This window comes from Scyliorhinus torazame, chromosome 7 (assembly GCF_047496885.1).
Source record: "Scyliorhinus torazame isolate Kashiwa2021f chromosome 7, sScyTor2.1, whole genome shotgun sequence".
In the NCBI taxonomy this organism is placed as follows: Eukaryota; Metazoa; Chordata; class Chondrichthyes; order Carcharhiniformes; family Scyliorhinidae; genus Scyliorhinus; species Scyliorhinus torazame.
The window spans coordinates 255,179,693-255,201,621 of record NC_092713.1 but is presented as its reverse complement, the minus strand read 5'-3'; the positions used below and the strand labels follow the sequence as shown (position 1 = coordinate 255,201,621).

The window sequence follows — 21,929 nt, the reverse complement described above, 5'->3', positions numbered from 1 at the left end:
CTGCAGTTCCACACAGTTGCTAGGCAACGAATGGACAGCAATCTTGACACTGATGAAGGAAAAGTGAAAAGTGTTTTAAGGCAGGAGAGTGTGTGATTTGACAGAGGAACTTGTAAGTTATGTTTCCAGGACATCTCTACATCAGTGGAGTAACAATGTTAAAACAGTCCACAGGATGTAAGCTGGGTGAACATGAAGAAAGTTTTCTCTCCACTGGTCCAAGCTTGTTCCTGACTTTGTTTAACGTGGGTACCTTGGGGGCATTGTCATTGTCCACACGGGTTGGTGGTCAGACGTTGGTGATCTGTGGATCCACTCCCTGCTGCAGCCGCTGACACACACAGACTTCCTCCGCCAGTTCAGCTGTTGAGAGCGTTTTGTCTGGCACCTCTCCCGGACTTTGTCACCCTTGGCCGACCTACCAGGAGCAAGGAACTCCTGACGGACTCGTCGGGGGGAGGGAGGGGGTAGTCGGAACGCACACACACCTCTCCAGCAGGTCGAGGTAGCGATCCACACAGGGTTAAGTAATGTAACAGGTCCTGTGCACCAGCAGTTTAACTCGCCACAGTGTAACAGAATAGTTGAGAAATCAGGTCAACCAACTCGGTGTCAAATAACAGCTACTGCAAACAGCTCCGTACACATCAGAGTTAAGAGGCTTAAGAACAGTAAGTTTCTTAAATATTTGGTCAAATAACCATTATTCAAAACCATTGTATAGAGGGAAGTAATTTTTTAAAAATATATATTTTATTTAGATATTTATAATCTTAGGGCAGCACTGCTGCCTCACGGCGCCGAGGTCCCAGGTTCGATCCCGGCTCTGAGTCACTGTCCGTGTGGAGTTTGCACATTCTCCCCATGTTTGCGTGGGTTTCACCCCCAAAACCCAAAAATGTGCAGGGTAGGTGGATTGGTCACGTTAAATTGGCCCTTAATTGGATAAAATGTATTGGGTACTCTAAATTTAAAAAAAGATATTTATAATTTTAACCATCAGGTATCAACAAGAACAAAACAATATAACCAACACACCCCAGCCAGCATGGCTTATGCAAACAGGACCCCCTTCCCACTGGTTTTCCTGACCTTACCTGACTCCCCCCTCCCCCCCCCCAACAATGCCTGCTCCCCCCCCCCCCCCTTGCTGACAGCTTAATTTTTCTTGAAGAAGTCGATGAACGGCCGCCACCTCCGGGCAAACCCCTGCAACGATCCCCTCAAGACTAATTTGATTTTCTCGAGTCTGAGAAAGCCCGCCATGTCGCTAACCCATACCCCCGACTTCGGGGGTTCTGGGTCCCTCCATCCTCATAGGACCCATCTCCGGGCCACCAGGGAGGCAAAGGCCAGGACATTGGCCTCTCTCACCCCCCCTGGGTTCCAGGATCATCCGACACATCAAAAATCGCCACCTCTGGACTCGACACCACCCTCACCTTTAATATTTCTGACATGATGTCAGCAAACCCCTGCCAGAAACCTTTCAGCCTCAGGCATGCCCAAAACATATGGACATGGATCGCAGGCCCCCCTGCACAGCACCCACACCTAGCCTCCACCCTCTCAAAGAACCTGCTCATCCAGGCCATCGTCATGTGCACCCTGTGGACCACCTTAAACTGTATCAGGTTGAGCCTGGCGCACGACGAGGATGCATTGACTTGCCTCAGGGCCTCCCCATTAATCCAACCTCCAGCTCCCCACCCAGCTCTTCCTCCCACTTTCTCTTCACCTCTCCTACCGGGGCTCCCTCCCACTCCATCAGTTCCTTATAGATCTCTGAGATCTTCCCCTCCCCTACTCCTATTCTCAACACCACCTTGTCCTGCAGTACCCGGTGCGGGATGGTCGAAACCTGCCTCCGCACAAAGTCCCTCACTTGCAGATACCAGAACCCATTCCCACCTGGCAACTCAAACTCCTCCTCCAAGCTCTGGGAGCCCTCATTAATAAAGAGATCTCTCGATCTCCGCCCACTGCCACCTTCAGAACCCCCCATCACGCACCCCCCCCCCCCCCCCCCCGGAATGAACTGGTGGTTACCGCATATCGGTGCCCACACTGACGCCCCCACCTGTCCCATGCACGGTAGCACAAGTGGATAGCACTGTGGCTTCACAGCGCCAGGGTCCCAGGTTTGATTCCCCGCTGGGTCGCTATCTGTGTGGAGTCTGCACGTTCTCCCCGTGTCTGCGTGGGTTTCCTCTGGGTGCTCCGGTTTCCTCCCACAGTCCAAAGATGTGCAGGTTAGGTGGACTGGCCATGATAAATTGCCCTTAGAGATGAAAAAGGTTAGGAGGGGTTATTGGGTTACGGGAATAGGGTTGAAGTGAGGGCTTAAGTGGGTCGGTGCAGACTCGATGGGCCGAATGGCCTCCTTCTGCACTCTATGTTCTATGTTCTATGTGCTGCCGCCACTGTCCCCATACCCTCAGGGCTGCCAGTACTACCGGGCTTGTGGATACCTGGCCGGCGAGAACGGCAGAGGTGCCGTTAACAGTGCCCCTAAACTCGTGCCCCTACATGAGGCTGCGTTCACCCGCTCCCTACCCCACTATCCACTTCCTGACCATCGCTATATTCGACGCCCAATAATAATTTATAACATACAATGCAGAAGGAGGCCATTTGGTCCATCAAGTCTGCACCGATCTACTTAAGCCCTCACTTCCACCCTAGCCCCGTAACAATAACCCTCCTAACCTTTTTGGACACTAAGGGCAATTTAGCATGGCCAATCCACCTATTCGGATTTAACATTCGGAAGAGCCAGCCCCCTCCACGCCCCCACTCCAGCACCTTCTTCACCTGTGGGGTTTTACCCGCCCAAACAAATCCCGAGATCACCATATTTACTTTTCAAAAAAATGCCTTGAGGATAAAAATTGGAAGGCTCTGAAAGAGAAACAGAAACCTCAGAAGAAATGTCATTTTCACTGTCTGTACCCACCCCACCAATGACAGCAGGAGCGCACCCCACCTCCGAAAGTCCCCCCCTCATCTGTTCTACCAACCGACCCAAATTGAGTTTATGCAGCTGCTCCCACACCCGCGCCACCTGAATACCCAAATACTGAAAGCTCCCCCCTACCAACTTGAATGGCATCTCCCCCAATCTCTTCTGCCCCCTTGCCTGAATCGCAAAGACCTCGTCCTTGCCCATATTCAATTTATACCCTGAAAACCGACCAAATTCCTCTAATACGAAGGAAGTATTTTAATTGACATTCAAACCGATCTCAAATAGACCTGAGACCTACCTTCTCCTGCTCAAAAATGTCAAAGTTTGTAGAAATAGATCTTTCAATTTAGCGGAGTGACACCATTCACTTAGAGCAGACACTCGAATGTTTCCCAATGAGTTTCCTTTCGTCATTCAAGCTTTCTTCGTTGCAGATTAGCAAGGCGTTTTGAGCCAGTAGAATACACATTTTCTCAAACAGCCTGCAATAAATGCAAAGTCTCCTGGGAGAGGGACATAAACACCAAGTGTTCCTTAGCAACCAGAGCAGCGCATATAACGCCAGAAGGGAATGGGGAAGATTTGTGCCGTGTTGTAAAAAGCTCTTGTACTCGCAAGTGTCAAAAATCATTTTAGAATAGCGTTTCCAAGTTCTTGCTCCCGCGGTATTGCCCCAATTCCAGCATTTTTAGGAATTGCCCCCAGGGGAGGGTGAGTGATGGAGGAAGCTCAGTCTGCAGCAGATGTGTCTGTGGAGAGGACACTGGCCCTGATCAAACCCGACGCCATTGACAACGCGGACGAAATCGAAGAGACCATTCTCCGATCCGGATTCACCGTTCTTCAAGTAAGCTGTGTGGTTTCTACCGAGTAATGTCTGATATCATTGTCTACAATGCAACTTTTACAGCCCAATACTGTCAATTAGAATTCAATTTTAACGTTTTACAGCATTGCTAGTTTTAGTTGTGGGGTGGTGGATTTATGTGTTTGATCATTTTTTTAAAAAGCTGCGTTCAGTTTACCATTATCAATTTTGTTTCACTGGTTATCGTGTATGTTGTTGAATATCAAAAAATATAGAGGAAAGTAGTGCCATAGGGGTATGGCCCACACGTTCAAACAGTGATGATAAAACAGCATGTTTTTACTTGCCAAAAATTTGTTTTGTTCCAAATCAAATAGAGTTGAGGGAAAAGGGGATAGTTTACACATGTTGCTGTTTTCAAACCCATCACAAATTTAAATTTGCAAGAAGTACATCACTGAGTGGGAGAAAAAACATAAATTTGTTTGCAGATTTAGAATACTCAATTCTTTTTTTCCCAATTAAGGGGCAATTTAGCGTGGCCAATCTACCTACCCTGCACATCTTTGGGTTGTGGGGATGAGACCCATGCAGACGTGGGGATGAGACCCATGCAGACATGGGGAGAACGTGCAAACTCCACACAGACGGTGACCCAGGGCCGGGATTGAACCCTGGTCCCCAGCACCGTGAGGCAACAGTGGGCTGCGCCACCGTGCAGCCCAGGAAAAGCCATATATTAATAAGTATTTAAAAAATGTGAATTAATCTGAACTTTTTCCCATTGCAGAAACGGAAAGTAGTGTTAAGTCCAGAGCTCTGCAGTGATATTTATGCTGCGCATTATGGAAAAATGTTCTTTCCCAGTTTAACAGCATTCATGAGTTCTGGACCAACTATTGCCATGGTTATTGTCAGACATCAAGCAGTAGCTTACTGGAGAGACTTGATTGGACCTGCAAATAGTGTAAATGCAAAAGAAACACATCCAGGCAGGTGAGTGATCTCAGAAATTTGTGTGTGTGGGGCAAATCTATGTCCCATCATGGTGCCAACACCCCATAAGAACACAATTGTGTCTTTCAATAACTATGGTGGAGCTTCTTTGTGGGAGGTGCGGGGTGTAATTTATATCTAACCTATTAGTTCGGTGATGCACGATCAATGAGAGTGGTCCAAGAAATAGCTGATGAAATTCAACGTGGGCAAGGGCGAGGTCTTGCACTTTGGAAAAAAGAATAGAGGCATGGACTATTTTCTAAACGGTGACAAAATTCATAATGCTGAAGTGCAAAGGGACTTGGGAGTCCTAGTCCAGGATTCTCTAAAGGTAAACTTGCAGGTTGAGTCCGTAATTAAGAAAGCAAATGCAATGTTGTCATTTATCTCAAGAGGCTTGGAATATAAAAGCAGGGATGTACTTCTGAAGCTTTATAAAGCATTAGATAGGCCCCATTTAGAATACTGTGAGCAATTTTGGGCCCCACACCTCAGGAAGGACATACTGGCACTGGAGCGGGTCCAGCGGAGATTCACACGGATGATCCCAGGAATGGAAGGCCTAACATACGATGAACGTCTGAGGATCCTGGGATTATTTTCATTGGAGTTTAGGAGGTTGAGGGGAGATCTAATAGAAACTTACAAGATAATGAATGGCTTAGATAGGGTGGACGTAGGGAAGTTGTTTCCTTTAGCAGGGGAGACTAGGACCCGGGGGCACAGCCTTAGAATAAAAGGGAGTCACTTTAGAACAGAGATGAGGAGAAATTTCTTCAGCCAGAGAGTGGTGGGTCTGTGGAATTCATTGCCACAGAGGGCGGTGGAGGCCGGGACGTTGAGTGTCTTTAAGACAGAAGTTGACAAATTCTTGATTTCTCGAGGAATTAAGGGCTAAGAAAGAGAGAGCGGGTAAATGGAGTTGAAATCAGCTATGATTGAATGGTGGAGTGGACTCGATGGGCCGAATGGCCTTACTTCCGCTCCTATGTCTTATGGTCTTAAAGTAAGGTTGTAGTCCAACTGAAGGCTTTAATAAGCTAGATGTTTCCCCCAGCTGCTCAGGTTCAGAATGAAGACTGCTGGGGTGGCACGGGTTCTTATACCCCGCCTAGCAGGGCGGAGCTATCATACATTCTAACCAATAGAAAGCATACAGTTTCCACCAATGGTGCTTTAGCCTATCAGGTACCGTAATACCTATAATACCACATTCACCCCCTGTTAAAAAAGAGTCCAGCGGGAGTGGTGGCCTGAAACTACAAAACATCGCAACGTGGTATAATTAGTTATGGAGGTACCGTAATACCTCCGTACAGTGTTTAGTAACTATTTACAATTCTGATAGCTATGTACATTTGATGGTTTATATTTACAGTTTACAATTAAAATGAAGCAATCAGTTGATCGGGGGCCCTGGTCGTCCTCTGTGATCGTCGGAGCTTCGGCGGTGACTCCGGTGGAGGCTCGGGCGTCTGTGACTCCGGGAGCGTGGCTTTGATCTCCATGGCAGCTTCGGCACCCCTAGACGGCGCTGGTGGGGAAAACGGTTGACCTGGGAAGGGAGCGCCTGCGGAGGGCGTCGATGGGTGGGGGGGGTGGCCTAGACGGGGCCGGCGGAAGGACGATCCTCCTGTAAGGTGCTGCGGTGGAGGGGAGGGTGGGACTGGTAGCTGGGATGTCCCGTAGGGAGACCGTATCGTGTTGGCCGTCGGGATAAATCACGTAGGCGTACTGGGGGTTAGTATGGAGCAGATGGACCCTCTCAACCAACGGGTCCGACTTGTGCGCTCGCACGTGTTTTCGGAGCATGATGTGTGCTGCCAGCCAGGTCGGGAGCGAGGTCCCAGAGGATGACTTCCTAGGGAAGACAAGGATACGTTCGTGAGGTGTCTGATTGGTGGTCGTACAAATCAGTAACCGGATGGAGTGGAGGGCATCCGGTAGGACATCTTGCCAGCGGGAGACTGGGAGGTTCCTGGGCAGTAGGGCCAGTAGGACAGTCTTCCAGACCGTTCCGTTCTCCCTCTCTACCTGTCCGTTACCCTGGGGGTTGCAACTGGTTGTCCTGCTCGAGGCGATGCCCTTGCCGAGCAGGAATTGACGCAGTTCGTCGCTCATAAAGGAGGACCCCCTATCACTGTGTATATAAGCGGGGAACCCGAACAGTGCAAAGATGCTATGGAGGGCCTTGATGACGGTGGTGGCGGTCATGTCGGGGCAGGGGATGGTGAATGGGAACCGGGAGTACTCGTCAATCACGTTCAGGAAGTACGTGTTGCGGTCGGTGGAGGCGAGGGGGCCTTTGAAGTCCATGCTGAGGTGTTCAAAGGGACGGGAAACCTTTATCAGGTGCGCTTTCTCTGGTCGGTAGAAGTGCGGTTTGCACTCCACGCAGATTCGGCAGTCCCTGGTGGCTGTCCTGACCTCCTCGATGGAATAGGGCAGGTTGCGGCTCTTGACAAAATGGAAAAAGCGAGTGACCCCTGGGTGGCAGAGGTCCTCGTGGAGGGCTCGGAGGCGGTCCACTTGTGCGGTGGCACATGTGCCGCGGGACAGGGCATCAGGAGGCTCGTTTAGCTTCCCGGGACGATACAAGATCTCGTAGTTGTAGGTGGAGAGTTCGATCCTCCCCCACAAGATCTTGTCGTTTTTTATCTTGCCCCGCTGTGCATTATCAAACATGAAAGCAACCGATCATTGGTCCGTGAGGAGAGTGAATCTCCTACCGGCCAGGTAATGCCTCCAATGTCGCGCAGAGTCTACTATGGCCTGGGCCTCCTGTTCGACTGAGGAATGGCGGATTTCGGAAGCATGAAGGCTACGAGAGAAGAAGGCCACGAGTCTGCCCGCTTGGTTGAGGGTGGCCGCCAGAGCTACGTCAGACGCATCGCTCTCGACCTGGAAGGGGAGGGACCCGTCGATGGCGTGCATCGTGGCCTTTGCAATGTCTGCTTTGATGTGGCTGAAGGCCTGGCGGGCCTGTATCAACAGGGGAAAAGGTGTGGATTGGATCAGGGGATGGGCCTTGTCTGCGTAGTTGGGGACCACTGGGCGTAGTAGCTAAAAAACCCTAGGCAACGTTTCAGGGCCTTGGGGCAGTGAGGGAGGGGGAACTCCATAAGGGGGCGCATGCGTTCAGGGTCGGGGCCTTTAACTCCATTTCGCACTACATAGCCGAGGATGGCTAGGCGGTCAGTGCTAAACACGCATTTATCCTTGTTGTATGTAAGGTTAAGGATTTTTGCAGTCTGGAGGAATTTTCGGAGGTTGGTGTCGTGGTCCTGATGATCGTGGCCGCAGATGGTGACATTATCGAGATACGGGAATGTTGCCCGTAAACCGTACCGGTCAACCATTCGGTTCATCTCGCGCTGGAAGACCGAGACACCGTTAGTGACACCAAAGGGAACCCTTAAGAAGTGATAGAGCCGCCCGTCTGCCTCGAAGGCAGTGTATTTGCGGTCATTAGTACGGATGGGGAGCTGGTGGTAGGCGGACTTGAGATCCACCGTGGAGAAGACCTTATAATGCGCGATCCTGTTTACCAGGTCGGATATGCGGGGGAGTGGATATGCGTCCAGCTGCGTAAACCTGTTGATGGTCTGACTGTAGTCGATGACCATCCTATGCTTCTCCCCGGTCTTTACCACCACTACTTGAGCTCTCCAGGGGCTGTTACTGGCTTCAATGACCCCTTCCCTCAGTAGCCTTTGGACCTCTGACCTAATAAAGATCCGGTCCTGGGCACTGTAGCGTCTGCTCCTGGTGGCGGCGGGTTTGCAATCCGGGGTGAGGTTCGCAAACAGGGAAGGCGGGTCGACCTTAAGGGTCGCAGGGCGCAGACAGTAAGGGGGGTATAGGGCCGCCGAATTTGAAGGTCAGACTTTGAAGGTTACACAGGAAGTCTAAACCCAGGAGTGTAGCCGCGCAGAGGCGGGGAAGGACGTAGAGACGGAAATTTTTGAACTACTTCCCTGGACTCTGAGGTTTGCTACACAAAACCCCTTTATCTCCACTGAGTATGAACCAGAAGCCAGGGAGATTTTTTGATTAATGGGGTGGATGAGGAGAGAACAGCGCCTTACCGTGTCATGGTGCATGAAGCTCTCCGTGCTCCCAGAGTCAATTAGGCAGGGCGTCTAGTGCCCGTTGATGAATACGGTCGTCGTAGCAGTTGAGAGTGTGAGAGTGTTCGAGGCCGAGACTGACCCAGAGTCACCGAGGCTAATCGCAGCAGTTGAGAGTTCTCTTCGGGCAGTGCGTGGTCAGCCGAGCGGTCCTGGGGGTTCATCCAAGATGGCGGCTCCCATTGGTCGCACATGTCTGGGGGTGCACAAAATGGCGGCACCCATCCCTCCAATGTGGCGTCCGTGGAACAAAGTGGTGGCGCCCAGGGTCTGCACGTGGCCCTGGAATATGAAGATGACGGTGACCGCTGGCCGCAAGCGGCCCGTGGCGAAGTTTATGGTTGCGGTCCGCATTCGCCGCCGGAGACCGCGACAACCGCACGGGCCTGGCATCCCCCACGAAATGGCCCTTTTTGCCGATTCCCTTGCAGGTGGATGCGCGGGCCGGGCAGCGCTGGCGGGGGTGCTTGGCCTGCCCGCAAAAGTAGCAGCGGGGCCCCTCGGGGTTGCCAGGCCGCCTTGCAGCGCAGGCCTGTGGGGGAATGGGGGAAGTCTCGGGGTCGGCCGCGAAGGGGTTACACGCTGCCCAGGGGGCTGCCGCGCGGTTGGGAACATAAGAGCGGGCGTTCCTGGAGGCCACGTCCAGGGGGCCTGCAAGGGCCCGTGCCTCCCTGAGACCCAGAGTGTCCTTTTCTACCAGACGCTGGCGGATTTGTGAAGATAGCATACCTGCCACGAAAGCGTCCTGGACTAAGAGTTCCGTGTGTTTGCTCACCGAAACTTTAGGCAGCTGCAGCTTCTGCCCAACACCAGGAGTGCACGGTAGAATTCCTCCAGCGATTCCCCAGGGGTTTGTCGCCTTGCTGCAAGCAGGTGCCGGGCATAGACCTGGTTTACCGGGCGAATATAGTGTCCTTTTAGCAGCTCTATTGCTGCATCGAAGTCTTCCGCTTCCTCGATGAAGGTGTAAATCTCCGGGTTCACCCTTGAGTGCAGGACGTGCAGTTTCTGCTCTCCCGTGGGTGCGTTTTCGGCCGTCCCGAGATACCCTTTAAAGCACGCGAGCCAGTGCTTGAAGATTACCGCTGAGTTCGCCGCGTGGGGGCTAAGTTGCAGACACTCAGGCTTGATTCGGAGCTCCATCCTTTCTTCTTAAAAAATTAGCTTATTAAATCGATGCACGATCAATGACCACTAAAGTGAGGTTGTAGTCCAACTGAAGGCTTTAAATAGCTAGATGTTTCCCCCAGTAGCTCAGGTACAGAATGAAGGCTGCTGGGGTGGCATGGGTTCTTATACCCCGCCTAGCAGGGCGGAGCTATCATACATTCTAACCAATAGAAAGCACACAGTTTCCACCAATGGTGCTTTAGCCTATCAGGTACCGTGATACCTATAATACCATATTTGGGAAGTAAAATGGGTGGCTGATCTGATCTTGTCAATTTCCCACTGAGTAAAGCATAGGTTGTTAAGATTTCTTCTCTGCCCATCTGTTTCTGAAATCAGCAACGAGTGGGCAAAAGGCAAACATCATATTAGCACTATTGCTTCACAACGCCAGGGTCCCAGGTTCAATTCCCGCTTGGGTCACTGTCTGCGGAGTCTGCACATTCTCCCTGTGTCTGCGTGGGATTCCTCTGGGTGCTCCGATTTCCTCCCACAAAGTCCCAAAAGACGTGCTTGTTAAATTGGACGTTCTGAATTCTCCCTCTGTGTACTCAATTAGGCTTCCCGATAGTGCCGGTGGTGACTAGGGGATTTTCGCAGTAACTTCATTGCAATGTTAATGTAAGCCTACTTGTAGCAATAATAAATATTATTATTATATTCTCAATTGATGCAGACTAGGTTTGATGACCCTAATGGCTAATTCTGTGAATTTTAAATCACAGCTTTTGACATTAGGAGGTGGAAGCTTTATTATAACAATTGAGCAGTTTCCATTAATACACTTAATACATTTTATTTTTAAAATTGGTGTTAAGACTGCTGCAGTTTTACATATAAAAATGCCAGTGAATTGTATATTTCCTTTGACCTGCTTCTGCCTGTTACAGTTTAAGAGCTCTATATGGGACGGATGAGCTGAGGAATGCTGTACATGGTAGTGAGACCACTTCTGCTGCAGAGAGGGAAATTCGGTTAATTTTTCCTGATGGTAAGTCTTTAATCTAAAGGCTATGATTGTTTCCAATTTCTAATCTCCATTTTCTTTACTGCAAGTAATGGCAGGTGTGGACCTATTTTATCTCTCCCCTTGTCTCCTGCTGCCAGAACAACAAGCAAAATTACCCAAATGATTTCATATCAGTAAGCTATGAAAACAAATTCTGTTTAAAATTATTCAAAAATCTTGGTCCTTGCTAACCACTGCACCACTGTGCTGCCCATACATCCATTCTTCTGTTTATTGATCCAGGTCTTTAATTATAGATTGTAAATAGCAGAGACTATAGAATTGATCCATGCGGCACTCCACTGGTAACAGACTACCAACTTAAAAATGCCCCATTTACGCCCACTCTCTGCTTCCTGCCCATTAACCAATCCTCTTTCCATGTTTCCCATGAGTCCTCGGGTGAATTTTACAGAGTGGGTGGATGGTTATTGGTCGCTCCTCCCCACCTCTGGTAGAAAAGTCAGCCAGCAACTTGCCAACTTATGTTAAAGAATGCTTCCTTTAAGTTGTGGGCGGGGTCAAGAGAGATGGCGATTAGGGGGAACCATAGGTTTGAGCCAGGGAAGTGGGATGGGAGATTTCGGAGATGGGAGTTAGGGTATTTGTTTCTGGGGGGCCGTTTTGAGAGGCTGGAGGAGTTGGGGGAGAAATATGGACTGGGGCAGGGGGAAATATTTAGATATCTGCAGATCTGGGATTTTGTCAGGCTTCCCGATAGTGCTGGCTTCCCCATCCCCCATTGTTGAAGGAGGTATTGATGATAGGTGGTGTCGCCGATTTATGGGAAGATTCTGGTGGCGGGGACAAGGTATCATTGGAGGGTATTAAAGCTAAGTGGGAGGAAGAGTTGGGGGAGGGTATAGAGGACGGGCTGTGGTGTGAGCTGGTCCTGAGGGTAAACGCCACAAACTCATGCGCGAGGTTGGGGCTGATACAGTTGAAGGTGGTATCTAGGGCGCACCGCACGAGGGCAAGGATGAGCTGTCTTTTTGAGGGGGTGGAGGAAGTGTGTGGGTGCTGTGGGAGGGGCCCCACAAACCATGTTGATATGATTTGGTCCTGCCCAAAACTGAGGGGTATTAGAGGGAGGTCATTAAGATCATCTTGGGGGTGGTGCTTTTGAGGTTTGAACCAAGGCCCCAAGAAGCAATTTTTGGGGTGTCGGACCAGCCTTGGTTGCAGACTGGTGTGGGGGCAGATGTCTTAACCTTCGCCTCGCTGATTGCCTGTTGGGGCGGAGGTCAGCTTCTCCGCTCTGTGCCTCTCGGCTTGGCAGAGGGACCTGCTGGAATGTTTGACGCTCGAGAAGGTAAAGTTTGAGTTGAGGGGGAGGATGGAAGGGTTCTACAAATGATGGACATTGTTTATCCTGCACTTTCAAGAATTGGATGCCATCGAACATTAGGGTGGTGTGGTGGGGGGCAGAGTTGAGTGTATTGTTTACTATGTAGGGGATGACCCTGGACTCTATTTTTTTGTATTTGGGAGGTTGGGGTGATGTTTGGGTGTGTTTGTTGAAGGGGATGCTGGTTGGGGGGTTGCTATTTTATTTGTTCTTGTCTTTCATTAGGTGTACATTTGATGAAAAAGTGGAAAATGAGGATAATAAAAATATTTTAAAATATATATATATATTGACAGGTCCTGTTTCCCCAATTCCAACTGCACAGGATGCAATAACATACCTGAGCAAATTTGTAAATCCTACATTGTTGTCTGGACTGACTGAACTCTGCAAACAGAAACCCACAGACCCTATTGTAAGTACTTTTCAGTTAGTAAATCTTATATATTTTATGTATTCATTAAATGCTTACTAAGTCATTCTTGCTTACATTAAATATGTTTTTCTTTACTATTGTTGAAGTGGACAGAGAGAATAATTTTCAATTTGTGTCCTGTTGAAATGGAAGTTCTAATGCTGGATTTTTTCACAGCTGGAGGGTTTGCATTACTTTGATCTGAGTGGCTTTGTAATATATGAATTTTCAGAATGGTGCTTCCATCTGGTACGTGATGGAGAAGCAATAACTCCACACTGTCTATTCCTGTTGTCAGCCATGCAAATTTAGTGTGCAGGAAAGGGAGGGAACATTTGTAGAGTATCACATTGCCAGCATCTCACATGCAGTTCCTCATGACATTGCAAATGTATTGAAAGCTGCTTGTTAGTCCTCAATGTGAGAGAATTGTGCACAGTGGAAGGAGAAAACGTATGTTGTGACTGGCTTCAATCAATTAATCGGAAACATTTTGTTAATTCTGCTTGCTATCCAGGGGCCCAGTTGGAAAGTGATTATGTTGGCCTCATTATAGTTTTGTACAGTTGCAATGTGCAACTCTTAGTGTAATCTGGACATATTTTTATTGAAGCAAGCCATGCAAGTTATTTTGTATGCGAGACATTCAAGTACTCAATTAAAAAATTGAATAAGCTTTAAATTGGAACTGCTGGCTCACGGTGGTTGGCACTGCTGCCTCACGGTGCAGAGGACCCAGGTTCGACCCCAGCCCCAGGCCACTGTCTGTGTGGAGTTTGCACATTCTCCCATGTCTGCGTGGGTCTCACCCCCCAACCCAAAGATGTGCAGGGTAGGTGGATTGGCCACGCTAAATTGCCCCTTAATTTAAAAAGAAGCTTTATGTTGGAACTGATATTTCTCTCTTTGGTTGTTTATCTTTCACAGTCACTATTGCATCTTGCTTGCCAGTTGCCCTCTGCTGCTGTGAATATTCTTACAATCACTACTGCATTGTCATAAATTTTGTGCAGTTCAGTATCAATTTATGAAGTAACCCCAACATTTTAAGGATTTATTCCCAGCCTTTGTGGTGCATATCCTGTAATGTACAGTTGGGAACATTTACATTAAAGTACTGTTCATCATTGAAGTGAATTAATTCTTAATTGTGCACTGTGTGTCTTTTCCCTGATGGAATTAATGACATCTCTCTAAACTGACTCACTACAAAGGTTTAAGCGAAAGCTGCTTTTGGCACTTTCATCTAGTTAATGGTTACATGGGCCTAAATCACCAAATTGACCATATTTACTAATAGACAATCTAATGCTGGGAGGCGGGAGGGCTGGCATGGTGGCGCAGTGGTTAGCACTGCTGCCTCACGGCGCCGAGGACCCGGGTTCGATCCCAGCCCCGGGTCACTGTCCGTGTGGAGTTTGCAACGTGTCTGCGTGGCTCTCATCCCCACAACCCAAAGATGTGCAAGGTAGGCGGATTGGCCATGCTAAATTGTCCCTTAATTTGGAAAAAAAAGAATTGGGTACTCTAAATTTTTTTTTAAAAATCATGTAGAGGGAGATAGAGTCTGATCTAACCCCAAATGGGAAAGTCCCTGCTAAAACATAGCGGAAATTGCACCACTTACCACTGAAATGGTATATTAATGTCCATGTATAGTAACTATGATTTAAAAAGATTGAAGTTCATTTAATCTTTTAGATGTCATTTTATATATTATGCTCTTTTACAGACCTGGCTCGCAGATTGGCTAATTGCAAACAATCCCAACAAACCAAACATTCATGAAGATCTGATAAAAGAGCCATAAATATGGCAACGCTGACAGAGAAGGACTCACATTTGTTGAAAAAGTGAAATCCAGCTACAACTTTCAGAAAATTTGCACTGTCACTTAACCAATGCAAACAATTGGCTTTGAGTTTTAATACTTTCAAAATATCTGAGGTGGTTGTTATTTTGATATGAAATTGGAAATAAGGTTATGGATTTTTTTTGTTGTCAAAGGATACAACCACCAAGCATCTGCTTGCTGATCAAAAAAGATGAGACATTAATTTTTGTGTTAAATGTTGTTGCTCCCATGTCCTTTTTTTCTTGGAAAGTTCAATGGTTGGAAAGCTGAGAACAATTAGGATGTTATGTGCTGGTATACTTTACAAGCATCAATAGCTCTTGAAGGAGATTGTTGCATTACCTCCACTTTCTACTTGATGACATAGAATCATAGAAACTTACAGCACAGAAGGTGGCCATTCAGCCCATTAAGCGTGTGCTTTCTCTTTGAAAAATCAGTCATGTTTATTTGCACGTGCCTGTTTTTTGTCTGTAACACTAAGTTCTTTTTCCCCCAAGTACATGCCCAATTTCCTTTAAAACTTTATGAATTCAGTTCCACATTCATAGAATCTTAGATTCCCTACAGTGCAGAAGGAGGCCATTCTGCTCATCGAGTCTGCAGCGACCCTCTGAAAGAGCACCCTATTCCCGCAACCCCATCCAATCTGCAGATCCCTGGACACTGGGGGCAATTGATCATGGCCTGTCCATCTAAACTGCACATATTTGGACTGTGAGAGGAAACTGGAGCACCCAAAGGAAACCCGCACAGACATCGTGAGAACGTGCAGACTCTACACAGTCACCAAGGCTGGAATCGAACCCGGCCCCCTGGTGTTCCTTGTGTTCCAGATTCAGAAAACTAAGCCAAGACATTTTCCTCCTTGTTCCTCGAGATCTAATTTCCAATACATTTGTTCCAGAAAGAACAGCCCCAACGTTTCCAACCTGTCTTCATAACTGAAGGTCCTCTACTAAATTTCTATGCCATTACGTCTTTCCTGAAATGTGGTGCTCAGAATTGTCCAGTAATTTAGAAAAGGTTGAAGATGATCCCTTTGCTTTTATATTCCAGAAACGCATACGGTTGAATCATTCTTCCCCTGGCACCTTTTAAGGATGTATGTATAAAAGGTCCCTCTGCTCATCTACACTTTTCAAACTGATGTCATAGGATATGGTTTTTTCGAGTGCTAATTTAATTGTTTGAGTGTGATGAACACCGTTTGTATATCAACTTCTTATAATTTGTTCTGTATTATGATCCCATTCTTAGGATCTCCCTTCATAATTTTATTACTGACGCAAACGTAATGTGTGCTTGTTGCTAATTCATCAACCAGTGGAAGGAATTTTTTTCATTATTTGAATACTTTCTGTTGGATTTCCCTCTTAATCATATTTTATTTTTGTTATAATTTATACATTATATTTTTTTCCAATTATGCAGCAATTTAGCGTGGCCAATCCACTTACCCTGCACATCTTTGGGTTGTGGAGGTGAGACCCATGCAGACATGGGGAGAATGTGCAATCTCACCAGATCATTGTCCTTGTGGCCGGGATTGAACCTGGGTCCTTAGTGCCATGATACAGCAATGCCCTTTTAATCATCTTTGCTCCAACTAAACAGCAATAAAGTTTTTCTTCAGAACTATGTCCTCACAAATCTGGTATAATCCGACTGAGCATCCTTCTCAACTCCCCGATATCATTTCTTTTAAAAACAATAAATTTAGTGGACCCAATTAATTTTTTCCAATTAAAGGGCAATTTAGCATGATCATTCCACCTACCCTGCACATCTTTGGATTGTGGGGGCGAAACCCACGCAAACACGGGGAGAATGTGCAAACTCCACACTGACAGTGACCCAGAGCCGGGATCGAACCTGGGCCCTCGGCGCCGTGAGGCTGCAGGCCACTGTGCTGCCCCCGATATCATTTCTATTATGGAGTACCCAAACTCTGTGCGGTATCCTATCTGTGGATGATAGATGCGAGACTGGGCTTCTCCACCATTGAGGATTGGGATAGCTGTGAGACTAGGACTGTGGCAGGTAGTGAGGAAACCAACAGGAGGAAGAAACATACTTGACCTCATCCTCACAAACCTACCTGCTGCAGATGCATCTGTCGATAGTGACCACCACACAATCCTTGTGGAGACAAAGTCCCGTCTTCACATTCAGGATACCGTCCATCGTGTTGTATGGCACTACCACCATACTGAATAGGATAGACTTCGAACGGATCTAGCAACTCATGAGGCACTGTCGGACATCAGCAGCAGCAGAATTGTACTCAACCACGATTTGTAACATGGCCTGGCAAGTCTCCCACTCTGCCATTACCACCAACTCAGTGGATCAACCCTGGTTCAATGAAAAGTGCAGGATTGCGTGCCAGAAGCAGCATTAGGCATACCTAAAAACGAGATGTCAATCTGGTGAAGCTACAACACATGTCAAACAGCATAAGCAGCAAGTAATACCGCGGGCAGCCCGGTAGCATTGTGGATGGCACAATTGCTTCACAGCTCTAGGGTCCCAGGTTTGATTGCGGTTTGGGTCACCGTCTGCGGAGTCTGCACATCCTCCCCATGTGTGCGTGGGTATCCTCCGGGTGCTCCGGTTTCCTCCCACAGTCCAAAGTTGTGCAGGTTAGGTGGATTTCCAAGAGCCGGTGCAGACTCGATTGGCCGAATGGCCTCCTCCTGCACTGTAAATTTTATAATAATCTATTCTATGATAAACAGAGCTAAGCAATTCCACAATCAACGGGTCCAATCTAAGCTCTGCATTCCTGCCACATCCGTCTGTGAATGGTGGTGGACATTTAAACGACTCACTGGAGGAGGAGGCTCAACAAATATCCCCATCCTCAGTGATGGAGAAGCCCAGCAAATCAGTGCAAAAGATAATACTGAAGCATTTGCAACACTCTTCAGCCAGAAGTATTGAATGGATGATCCATCTTGACCTCCTGCAGAGGTCCCCAGCATCTCATATGCCCATCTCCAACATATACAATTCACTCATGTATCCAGAAAGGCAGAAGGCACTGGACAATTACTAGTAAAGTGATGGAAGGGGTCGTCAACACCGTTATCAAGCGGCACTTCCTCAGCAATAACCTGCTCACAGACTCGCCGATTGGTTTCTGTCAGGGTCACTCAGCTCCTGACCTCATTATAGCCTTGATTCAAATTTGGACAAAAGAGCTGAATGCCAGAGGTGAGGATAAAGGGTCATTCCCTTAACAAGGCAGCATTTGACTGAGTTTGGCATCAAGGAGCCCTAGCTAAACTGGGGTCAATGGGAATTGGACGGGGGGCAAAACTCTCCGCTGGTTGAAGTTGTACCTTGCACAGAGAAAGGTGGTTGGAGGTCAATCATCTCAGCTCCAGGACATCACTTCAGGAGTTCCTGAGGTACTGTTCTAGGCCAAACCATCTTCAACTGTTTTGTCGATGACCTTCCTTCCATTATAAGGTCAGTAATGGGGATGTTCGCTGATGACTACACTGCACAATGTTCAACACCATTCGCGACTCCTCAGAAACTGACAGTCCATGTTCAAATGCAGCAAGACTTGGACAATATTCAGGCTTGGGCTGACAAGTGGCAAGTTACATTTGCACCACACAAGTGCCAGGCAATGACTATCTCCAACAAGAGAGTATCTAACCATCAACCTTGACATCAATGGGGATTATCATCACTGAATCCCCCACAATCAACATTCTGGACGTTACAATGTATTATCTACAAGATGCACAGCATTTTTCCAAACCCATGACCAGTGCCATCCGGAAGGACAAGAGCGGCAGATACCTGGGAACATCACCACCTGTACGTTCCCCTGCAAGCCACTCAACATCCTGATATGGAAATTGCCATTCCTTCACTGTCGCTGGGTCAAAATTCTGGAATTCCCTCCCTAACTGCGAGAGTACCTACACTTCAGGGACTGCAGCAGTTCTAAGAAGGCAGCTCACTATCACCTGAAGGGTATCTAGGAATGAGTAATAAATGCTGGCCTAGCCAGAAACATCCACATCCGTGAATGAATTTTGAGAAATGTTCCATCTCAATCTCCTGAGGTCTGCACCATTACAATATCCAGTATTCAGCCAATTCAATTACTTCCAGGTGATGTCAAGAACAGCTGAAGACACAGATATGACAAACGTTACGGACCTTGGCAATATTCTAGCTGTGGTGCTGAAAGTTTGCCCTCCAGAACTAGGCGACCCATTAACCTGGATAGTCCACTCGGCAACAACAGTGGTATCTACCTGACAAAGTGAAAAATGTGTTTGTCCTGTCCAGGACAATATGGCCAGTTAGCATACCATCCGTCTATAGTCTACTCTGATGGTAAGTGTTTTCAACGGTGCTATCAAGTGGCACTTACCCAGCAACAACCTTCCCACCAATGCTCCGTTTTGAACCAAACATGAACAAAAATGCTGAATTCCTGGGATGAGGCAAGATTGACTGCCCTTCATTTAATAGAGTGTGGTCTCAAGGAGCCCCATTAAAATTGAAGTCAATGTGAATTGGGGAAAACTCCATTGGCTGGCGGTATATGTAGCACAAATCTGGAATCATATGGTTAGAGGTCAATCATTTTAACCTCAGAACATTGTTCAAGGAGTTCCTTAGTCCAGTCCAGTGTCCTCAGCCCAACCACCTTTAGTTGCTTCATCAATGACCTTCCATCATAGGACCAGAAGTGGGAGGTTCTGCTGATGATTGCAGTGTTGGGCTCCATTTGTTAAGGGAAATTTACATTAGAGGTTATTCATTAAGAATCTCTCTTTTATTATGTTTAATTATTAGCTTATGCCTGCAATAGTGTGGACTGCTGAGTCATTCTATACTAGCTTACTCACCACGGCAATCTAATTCTGCAATGATCTGATAAGTACGGTTACTGGCGAGTCATTCTCTAACTGACCTACTGACATCTGCAATGTCCTGATTAATTGCTGAGTCATTCTGTTTCTGACAAACTGACCGTTAACTATTGAGACACCTGTTATCCTTGTAATTGTGGACAAGGAGTTGTGGATCTTAGATAACGAATGGTTTCAGAGGAATGTGATTGGAAGCTAATTGTTGCTAGGGGGGCCTAATTGGTCGTGGATGTAACCCCCCAAGCTAATGAGGAACTAGCCAAGTGTGTACATGTATAAAGAGGCTAACTGCCGTTGTACAATTGAGAAGGTGACCACGAGCACTGCGGAGTGCCGGGCTTTCTCCCAAAAGCTTTTGCCAATAAATTGACTTGACTCAACTCTTTGGTGTGAATAAGTTATTTACCACTTCAATTGGCGACGAGGATGGGATGCTGTCTCCGGACTAAATCGGCTGGCCACCCCTTCGAGAGAGCCGGGACAGAATAACCGAACATTGGTAAAGACTTGAGTCAATTCATGAAAGGTTCAGTGACTGAGAGAATGGTAACTGCCTGAGTTAACCTAAGGACAAGGAAGTGCTAGTCCCTAACACACAGTGTTAGACCAGTTGTTAAGGGAGGAAATACTCCCACGCGAAGGTCAGGACCCTGAAGTGGGTGTCGGGACTGGAGAAAGAGCACTTGTGAGGGAGACTCAGGCAGCTGTGAGAAAGTATGTGTGAGCGGTCAAAGGTCGGCACAAGATACGGATTGTAAGTGTACTTTCATCTCAATGTGAGTATACGGCAAGAGAGAACTGATCATTCCAAAGTTTGTCGGACTCGGGTGATGCTGACCCCCGAGAGAAAGACGTGGCTGGGGGGGGTGAAAGGTGCTCTAACTACCGGTGGTTGAAGAGCGCTCCCTGGTGGATAAACACGATCTGGAGTCTCGGGGATAATCGTGAGTATAAAAATTGTTACCGAAATGGCAGGAGAGGAAGTGAAACGGGGACCGACGGGGTCACTGATAAATAAGTATCTGACCGACAGAGACTCACTAATTAAGAAGATGCAGAAAGATGGTTGGGATGTCTCTCAGACATTGGAACAACAAGGAAATGGATAGATGGGGAAAAGGAAGATAAAACAAAGAAAGCAGAAGTATTGTTAGTACACCAATTAGAATCTAGCCTTGAACAGGTAACAGCCTCTACCAAAAAATGGTCGGAGGACAAAGATAAGATAAAGAAATTAGAATCTAGGGTAAGGGAATTAGAAAAAAGGAATCAAGTGTTAGAGGAGAATCATTGGGGTCTCCTTCCATCTTATGAGACAACACATGAGGTAACAGCCCCTTCCCTACCTCAGGGCGATATGGAAGAATGTAATATGGCCCTGGTAACCGGGACAGGAACTTCCGCACAACCGAGGCCAACTTATAAACCCTTCACCCCCAGGGAAAGACAGCAAATATTGGACTCCTTGGAAAAATTACAACCACGAAGTGCAAATGCCAACTTTTGGGCGGAATTAGGCACCGTATGGGTAGGACACCAATTACATTTGCGGGACATTCACCAATTAGAGCCGCATGCCCTCAGGATAAATGGAGACTGGTTAGCGGTCCAGGCAACATAAATTACTTCCAAACTGGAGTCTGGGCGCAGGCATTACCCCTCCTTACCGAAGTGGACGCCTAACAGGTGAACTTCGCCCCATTTAAAACAGCAGTACAAACCGATATAACCGGGGTAGAAGGAAGTAAAACACCCGCCTATTTAAGCAAAACTACGCTGGTGGAAATAAATAACTAGTATATACCAATGCGATTTTATGTATGTAAAAATAATGAGGGAACAAAAATAATGAGGGAACAATAATGGGGAATGACTTAATGAAAGAATATGTACAATATTACAGTATGTAGATGATATACCGATAGCCTCGGAATCCAAGTCCGGACACCAGGCGGTAGTGGGTCCCAAAGAGGCGCAAAATTGGAAAAGAACGAGTGCTATATTTAGGACATCTAATCTCACCAGGACTCAAAGAAATGCCGGAAGACCGGAAGAAAGCGGTACAACAGATGCCACGCCCGGCAACTGTAAGAGGAGTTAGAAAGCTTTATCCCCGAATTTGCAAAACTAAAGTGGGTAAATGTGTGTGTGTTCAATAAGGATTTGTGAATTTCCTTTGGTGTTTGTAGTTTTTAAAATGTTGTATTTTACAAAACCGAGTTTCACATCAATTATAAGTTAACTGGGCAACAGTCAGAACTGCTTGCAGGAAGTTACTTTGAAACTAATGTGTTGAAATTGACACGACATAGCTCCACCA

General features: G+C 47.3%; 1 protein-coding gene across 1 annotated transcript; it reads left to right on the top strand.

The window, feature by feature from the left end:
• The first annotated feature begins 3,493 nt into the window (after window positions 1-3,493).
• On the top strand, window positions 3,494-19,989 carry nme5 (NME/NM23 family member 5). Its single transcript, XM_072512308.1, has 5 exons — window positions 3,494-3,815; window positions 4,567-4,772; window positions 10,966-11,066; window positions 12,729-12,847; window positions 14,580-19,989. Exons 1-5 carry the CDS (start codon window positions 3,687-3,689, stop codon window positions 14,655-14,657), a joined length of 633 nt encoding a protein of 210 aa, XP_072368409.1. The 5' UTR covers window positions 3,494-3,686; the 3' UTR covers window positions 14,658-19,989.
• Window positions 19,990-21,929: the final 1,940 nt, after the last annotated feature.

Excerpts from the sequence above, each read along its gene's own strand:
- nme5 (XM_072512308.1), top strand. The coding sequence starts at position 3,687 with ATGGAGGAAGCTCAGTCTGCAGCAGATGTGTCTGTGGAGAGGACACTG. Across the intron at positions 3,816-4,566 it reads CCGGATTCACCGTTCTTCAA|AAACGGAAAGTAGTGTTAAG; the intron begins GTAAGCTGTGTG and ends TTCCCATTGCAG. Across the intron at positions 4,773-10,965 it reads AAAGAAACACATCCAGGCAG|TTTAAGAGCTCTATATGGGA; the intron begins GTGAGTGATCTC and ends TGCCTGTTACAG.